The sequence below is a fragment of the Centruroides vittatus genome, unplaced genomic scaffold (genome assembly GCF_030686945.1).
Source record: "Centruroides vittatus isolate TY-2023 unplaced genomic scaffold, ASM3068694v2 contig_1832, whole genome shotgun sequence".
In the NCBI taxonomy this organism is placed as follows: domain Eukaryota; kingdom Metazoa; phylum Arthropoda; class Arachnida; order Scorpiones; family Buthidae; genus Centruroides; species Centruroides vittatus.
The window spans coordinates 1139669-1148565 of NW_027121128.1; the positions used below are offsets into that span (position 1 = coordinate 1139669).

General features: G+C 27.7%; 1 protein-coding gene across 1 annotated transcript; it reads right to left on the reverse strand.

Moving 5' to 3' along the window:
- Window positions 1-995: 995 nt before the first annotated feature.
- On the reverse strand, window positions 996-8897 carry LOC136969977 (uncharacterized). Its single transcript, XM_067264335.1, has 6 exons — window positions 8701-8897; window positions 6168-6937; window positions 5532-5664; window positions 5266-5372; window positions 3669-3765; window positions 996-1167 (listed from the first exon to the last, which is right to left on the reverse strand). Exons 1-6 carry the CDS (start codon window positions 8860-8862, stop codon window positions 1057-1059), a joined length of 1380 nt encoding a protein of 459 aa, XP_067120436.1. The 5' UTR covers window positions 8863-8897; the 3' UTR covers window positions 996-1056.

Genomic DNA, 8897 nt, shown 5'->3' on the forward strand with positions numbered 1-8897 from the left:
ACAATTTCATGGCTGTCTGCTTAAAAATTACATCATTGCTTTAGTTTTGCACACCAGTGTACTTTTTCTAATACCTATTCAAGTGATAAAGACAAAATACAGAAATCACTGATTGCCTAATTAGGAAATTTCTATTGTATAAAGTATAGAAAATTGATTTCTCTACTCTAATCTATGGAGGTTACCAGTGGATGGAATGAATCCCAATGTATTCATGTCCAACCATATGCAAAAGTTTCAGAGGATCTGATCTGGAAGACAATTGGTTATCTAATCACCGGAGATTTCTAACATTAAAATTTGAATTTTACACCAATTTCTTGATTTTTTGATTCTTTCCCCTTACAAAAAATAATGTTCTTACAGTCTGGTAAATGCCTTTTGATAAGATCAAAAATGTAGTGTTTTATACAATAGCATATCCTTTCTTTGAAAATGTATTGCCATGGTTATTTGTTTTTGTACAAGAAAAAAAATCAAACTGTTACTAATTTCTAAGATATACTTATTCTGTTTTCTTTATAATATTTAATTATATTGATGAAACTGTATCTTTTCACAAAAAAATAATAATAAGCTTACACCCTTGACAATAACATGAATTTGAAGCGATATCTTGAAGTTATTGTAATGAAACTTAAAATTAATAGAAACCATTGCTATTAAGCCTACAGGCATCTATTTGACATATAAATGCATTTCTCTTAATTACTTAAACATTTTTCTATACGTGCAAGTATATCTTCTATATTACATATGTTATGTAGAATTATTTTTTAAAATATTTTATACATACATGCATACATCCATGAGTCATATTTCTGTATGATTTCTGGAGAGGTGGATTTGTTAAATAAAGTGTGTTACAGTTATTGTTATGTTTAAACTTTGAATTAAAGTAATATACATTTCATTAAAATATAAATAAATTAAACAATTAAAAATTATTTTCAATAAAGAAGGGTAATAAAATAAACTATAATTAAATCTGCATGTACAGAAAGTATATGCTTTATTGTCTATTTTACAACATTACACAAATGTTTTTCCTTTATATTACCTCTTTTTATATAAACATGGCTTCAGACTGATAATTGGTGCTTTTCTGTTCTTCTCTCTTTTGATTTTCTTGAAATCAAGAAAAATGAACATCTTGTGGCTTATATCCTGAAATCAGTAAAGCAAATTCTTAAATATAAAAATCAAAATATAATCTAACTTAAAGAAAAGGAATTATTATTATTATTATTATCGCAATGTTAATTTTTTAAAATAGAACTAGACACCTTATTGGTGAATGATTATATTTAAATAAACATTTAAATAAACTCGTTTAACGAGTCATCATCTGTTTTTAGGGAATTATCCAAATCCAGCAACTTGGTTATAGCTTACAAGCAGAATCTTAAAAAATGAAAAAGATCTAACTTCTATTACACATAAATCTGATGTATACTTAGTTCCTGCTTGAAATACCAATACAGGCATTGATACAGCCTTTGTTGAATATAAGCAGATCTTTCCTTACAAAACTGTGAGATTGTATGTATGATGCTGGCACAGAAAGGGAGAGAATGAGATTGACATCATTCACAAAAATGGATCCAAAATGCACTGGAACAAAGCTAAAGTTATTAGGGCTGTAAGATGCACAGTATATGCAAATATCATTGACAGGAATGAAATATACAAACATAAAATGACAGGAAATCATCTGAATCCCCAAAACAAGATTGTCTACTTGTCTCGTGGAAATTTGCATTATAGCAACTATTATAAAATTACATGTTATTTTTTTTAGATTCAATTATTTTTATTCTTAATTAATTACTTTTTATTTAAATTTATAAAATATAATTTACGATTTAAATTTTTATTCAACTTTTTGTAACTTAATACAATCTATTCTTTATCTTGTTCTAATGTTGGAATATCTTGGGTTTGTAATTTAATGACGACTCATTGTGTGGGTTGAAAATACAGCAAAGCATCGATTATCCGAATACTGATCAACTGAAACACCGGTTAACTGAAAGTGTTCCAGTCCACAAATTCAAATTTCTGAAAGTGCTGCGGCACTGCAATATTTGGCTATGTCTTGGGCTACTCCAATATTATTTTTGTTGGTGTGCATGTTTTAGCTGGCAGCACTGGTTCGACCATGAGAGGGTATTTAAGGATGCACCATTATTTGAACAAAGCTTTTTTTTTCCCATCGTGAGTGGTGAGTTTTGCTTCAGCTGGTTGGAGAATATAGCCCAAGTGGCTGACATCTCCAGATAAACCCAAGAAAGTGAAAAAGTTTTGCTTGTTGTGTGGTGTTTTTCTGAGGACTGTGTGTCAGGACGTGTGTCGTGCTGAATCGGAACATTTTTGATACTAGATTAACTTTCGAAATATAATTTTTTTTTTGATTTTATATTTTTCAATATGTTTATTTTGTTTGTACTAAATAAAGAAATAATTTTTAACGATACAATAGCCACGATTATTATTATAAAAATTTTCGTTAGGCTTAACATTGACGAAAATTCAACAAGAAGCAACACGTGATGGAGAAAAATTTTAACATGGAATAGTTAATATATTTTTTCATACAAGATCAGTTATCTGAACAACCCCAGTCCTGAATTGTTTCAGATAATCGATGCTCTACTGTATCTGTTTAAATATAATTATTCACTTTTCAGGTGTCTAGTTTGTTTGTTTATGCCAGTGAATATTTTACTTTCTTTATTATTAACATTTAAGAAAAGTTAAACCAACAAAAACTGTCAAAGTTGTTATCATTACTCAAATGTTAATAATATTTCTGTATATGATAAAAACAGAACTAGTTGAATTTGAGTGACCAAAAAGATTTATTAAGAAATGTTTTAGGCCATTCACCAGACCCTCAGTTTGCAAACTGAATATCATAAAAAAAGTGAAACATAGAACAATAAAAATAACATTTTCATAGAAAAAAATGGATATTTTATGACAATGCTATTCAAATAAAGCAATTGTGCAAGCTAGGAGAATCAAGAGAAGTAATTAAAAAAACTTTGCATTTCAAAAAATAATATTCTGTAAGTGGTGAGATATAAAAGATATAAATTATAGGAAACTTTTATAAACAAATAAAACTATAACTTTAACTGTCTACTGTTTGTAATTAGATCAAAGTATTAACGAATAGAATATTTTAAAGAAACATGACTATTTCTGTAGGAAAAGAACTGTTTTTCACCATGTTAATAATTACTGCACATATTTTTGATGATATAAAAAAAAAAACAGAATTTAAACTAAGACATATAACACTCTGAAGAAGTCTGAGCTTGATCAATTAGAAAATTTTCAGAGTGATCTGCTCTACTTATATCAAGTCCACCCTCTGACCACCCAGTTATCCCACTGGAGGAATAGTTAAACTAATGATACACACAAATAAAAGCTGTTCTAATGTCCAAAAGAATAAAAAAAGCTCTGCATGTTTTTAAAAAATCGAGATAACATTTTTCCACTTAATAAATTGCACTGCTCAAATTGACTCAAACCAAAGAAAGTATAAAAAGAATAATAATAATAATAATAATTAAACTTTACAAATTTTTATGTAAAGTGATTTTGTTATTTTCTAACATAAATGGACAAACTATAAAGTAATATTTAACAGATCTTACCTTATGAATGTTGAAAAATCCAAACTGGTTTATATCATCAATAAATTTATCAATATTATCAATCCTACTTGTAACTTCAGCTACCTTCAAGATACCACTTAAAAAAAAAAAATCACAATTTATGAAATATATAGGCAAAATTAATTCAATAACACATTTACTATAATTACAATAAGTTTTAAATGACATAATATACAATGTTATCCAATTGAAATTTAAGGCATAAAAAGATTCTCTCATTTCTAGATTGTTTCACAAACCTTGACCAGGAGTTGTAAATTACCTGAATGGTATCTGGAGTCTTTAAAAAGTATGTGCTGGCAACCTGAGATATATTTCAGATGCTGTTAACTTTATATAATCTTCATGTAATAAAAAATTAAAGTTTTTCTCAAGAAAAACTTTAATTAAGAAACTAAGAAATTCTTAAGAAACTATTGGGTTGTTCGGAAAGTAATTTCGTTTTTTTATTATTAGACGAATTAGATGTATTTTTATCAGCCAATTTGATTTTAAACCACATTTTCATTATATAATTTGACAGCTGACATTTTAAGTCTTATTTGTAAAAAATTTTGTTTGATTCTGTACAATTGTTTTTTTTCGGTGACCCATCAAACATGGAAAATCGAAAGCATCATTTTCGGCATATTTTGCTTTTTTATAACTAAAAAATCAAAATGCTGTTCAAACAAGAAAAAAATTGTGGTACATGTTTGGAGATGATGTGTTGAGAGAAAGACAGTGCCAAAACTGGTTTACAAAATTGTGTTCTGGCAATTTTAATATCAAAGATACACCACATTCTGGATGGCCATTTGAAGCCAATGAAAACAAAATAAAGGTACCGATTGAAGCAATCTGCCATATACAACACGTGAAATCACTACGAGATTAAATCTGTTAAATTAAACCATTTATTATTACTTAAAACGAATTTGTTTCATTTCAAAGCTCAATATATGGGTTCCACATGTTATTAAAGGGAGATGCTCTCTATGGTGGGATTTAAAAAAAATTTTTTTTTGAGCTTATACCAGACAATTTAACAATGGATTCGAAAGTGTACTGCCATCAAGTATACAAATTGAGTAATATCATCAAACAGAAAAGGCCAGAATTGATCAACAAGCATAGTGTAGTGTTTTACCATGATAATACCAAATTCCACACAAGTTTGGTAACTCATCAGAAACTGTTACAGCTTAGATGGGATGTGTTATCACACCAACCATATTCGCCAGATTGGGCACACTCCGATTATTACTTGTCCTGGTCTATACAAATTTTTTTTAACTGTAAGACATTTACTTGAAATGACAATGTCAAAAATCACTTGGATCAGTTTTTTGTAAACAATGATCAAAACTTTTATAAATGTGAAATCATGCTATTACCAGAAACAATGACAACAGGTATTTGACCAAAATGGTCAATATATAATTCAATAAAATATTTATTTATTATAAAAATATGCGTTTATTTTTCTATGGAAAAAACAAAATTACTTTCCGAACAACCCAATAATTAAAGATTTTGGTACATAACATAATATTGCAAATTATTTTTCTTTAATAAAATATGATAAAATACATACTTTGGTTTTAAAACTCTATGAGCTTCATGCAAATAGTCATTAATATTTGTTCCCATTAAAGCAAGGCAAAATACAGCAATGTGAACAGACTCCTTATCCAAAGGTACCTAACAGAAAAAATGCAACCAGTTAATAAATGTTATGAATTATATAGTATTTTTACTCAATTAATAATAATAAATTTCTCATACAAAGAAACATATATTATTCAGTTTATCTATAATGAAAACAATAATAAAAAATTAATATTTTATAATCATACTTACATTAGCCATATTACAAGCAGTGACATATTTATTCATACTGAATAAATCAAATGAGTGCACGACTCTATCTGGAAAAACCTGAGCTATTTTTGCATTTCCGCATCCAAAATCAGCTATGACATGTGATTTTGGTCTGTAAAAAATATATTTAAAAAGATTTTAGCAATTAATAAATTCCAACTTCAGTTCATTATACATCTATTTTAAAAATATATTAATATATTTCTACTCTGTAAAACCTGTACAAATTTTTATTTAAAAATAATATTATACATAGTCTATACTAAAATTATTCCATTGGTCATAGTGTGAAATTTGTCTTAGTCACATTCTTTTTTTTTGTATCAATTTTTTTAATTTTTTTGCCAATAGATGGTGATGATGCTACATGTAAATCCAGCAAATCCAATGTAAACTGAAATTAACTAATATAGAGAAATTCAATCAATATTTTTGGGTGGGATGTAATTAGAAGCATACGAACGTAACTGCCAAGTTTCGTAGCAATTGGTTGAACGGCCTAAGAGTATATAGCGAACAAACAAACATTCTCATTTATAGATATAGATTAATGACATTGATTAAAATTAATTACATGTTCATATTCTATGACAAGAATTCATTACTTTAAATTACCTTTTTTGAATATCTTGAATAATCACATCAACTGGATTCAAAGGCCATTTAGATACTTGACTATTAAAACCATCGTGATAAAGTTGAAAGGCATCGGGATCTGATTTGAAAAATTCTAATGCTTGTTTACTATTTGAAGTGTATAACTTTTCATTAATATAACGAAATTTAGCAGCTTTTAATCTTTCCATGGCATTTTCTTTCAATGCACTGGAAAATAAGTTTCGTTTTTCTTTTTCTAAAATAAAAGTTCCACTTTTAGTTACATTTTTTTTCATTTCATTAAGTTCTGACTTTGGTGTAATATTGGGTTTTGAAGCAGATGTCAGTATCTTTTTTAATTTTTCAATATTTGGTAGACTTTTAATTGGACTTGTTTGCTTTAATCTTTTTACATTTATATCAACATTTGTTTCTTCTTCATTTTTCTCCAAATCATCTGTTACTGATAAATACTTTTTAGAAAATTTCTTCTTCGCTTTACTTTTTAATATTTTCTTTCTATTGACAGGCAAAACATTATTATTTTTATTTGATTTTGTTTTTTTATTTTTATCATTTGTTTTATGGTCTAAATCATATTTGTAACGGGAAGGTTCATTTTGTATAGGAATTACTAGTTTACATTCCTCTGTTTTATTAATTTGATTATTTTTTGATTTAAATTTCTTCTTCTTTACCTTTGGTTTAGGATAATGATCTAAAATTTTAATTGTTCCTTCATTTTCTTTTGGAAACGATGAGTTTTTTGTTTGCTTTAGTAATTTTTTCTGTAAAAATTAAATAAATAGATTACAAAAATGATTACGAATTACTAATATTTAAAATTATTATTGACACAATCATTAATTATACTTTAAAGGTTAGGTTAGGTTATGGTTGTTTTTTGTGCGACGGCCTCATGGGCCTTGCTGTGCCAGCCAAATGGTAAAACATCTAAAACACAGAAAGAAAATGGTGTTTGTAAAGGGAGCCAGTGAGATAAAATATAATACAGCAGTGTACAAGGAATTAATATGGTAAAAATTGCATTCTGTGTCCCCAAAGGGAAGTGTAAATTGAAACTTTATATTATATGCCTATATTTACTAGATTGAAAAATATGAAGAAAATTTCCCTTAAGTGACATTTTTAAATATATATTAAATATGAAAATAGCATATTTTAAACTTACATCATTAAATTTAAATTTTAAATTAAAAAAAAAAAAAAATAGCCACATTGTGTCACTTCTATAACAAATTTTAAAAAAATTCTTTCCATAGTGACCACCTGACATTCTATTATTCAACTGGAAGTAATGATCTAAGGAGCCCATTATTTAGAAAGTGTTATTGCTCATCTAACTAACATACTGCACATACAATTCATCTTTGTTTTATTAACGTGGAATTGAAAAGACTCACCATTTTGTTCAAAAAAAAAAAAAAGCCTAAACGAAAGAGTAAGAGTAAAATTGGTCAAGTAAATTCTACATCTAAAAGAATAAAAATAATTGAGACCCCTGAAGGCCATGAAGTCCAACTTGAGCAACATCAAGTAAGAATGGCTTTGTCATGGGCTGCAGAAACAGCATCACATCAAGCTCTTCTCAATTTTCAATCTCTACTTTCTCATAAAAAATATTCCATCATGCTTGATGGGAGAATTTCTAGTAAGGAAATAAGGCTATAAAGATTAAAAAAGCAAAAAATTGTTTTTGAGGTTGTCTGACCTAACCAAAAGAAAAATAAGAAAAGGTTTGGAGCAGAATATTTTCCAATAATTGCACTGGATCTAAGATATTTTTAATAAATAGAAAAATGATCAACAATCTTAGCTGTATACTAATGTATGTAACTTGTTAGATGAAATGAAATCTCACTAATAAAATGATCTTAAAAATTTACTTGAAAGAAAATTTAATTTTCATGTTATTTAAGATTTGTTTTATTTAGTTGATTATAAAAAAATGAAACTAATAACGTTTTCTAAATTAATTTCCTACAATTTGAGCAAAGATTATAACTTTTTACAAAAAAAAAATTGAAGAATGTACAGTGAAACCTTGATTCATGGACACGGGAAAATAACAGATACAGAAGCCTATATAAAATTTTAAAAATTACATTTGCCCGTATGTATTTACTAAGTCAAAAATGTATACAAATGATATTTTGACTATCAAGTCCACATATAGTCATTTTGGGGGGCCTATATCTCGCGAAGGCGCGCTCGTACACCCATGGTTCATTAGACTTTTTTTGTTCTTATCAGTATGCTCTACAGCTCTGTTAAAGTCCCAACCGCGTCATTCGGACCTAGAATTGTACCACCAATAAAACAATCAGCTTGAAAACAGCATTCTTCGGGACTAAAAATTCTGACGAATAGATGAGGAAAAAACGATACATCGAGGAACGAGTGATACGGGTTTAATTTCCATAACATGTTATCAATAACATCGATTTCATTTACGACAATTAATTTTGAATACGAAATTTAATTCACATGTTGATCTTCAAAAATATGTAAGATATTGACTAAGACATACCGGTACATTACATTCGAAAGTCGATTTTTTACTTTCCAAAGATCTGCAACGTTTATGAGATTTTTTCTTTATTTCAATCTGTTCTTCGTTAAACAATTTTCTGTTCAAAATTTCAGTTTTTCTATCAGCTTCCCAATTATTATCGTCCAAAGAAAAATCCATGTTGCACGGTTTATCACGTGTAGTTTGTTTTGAAA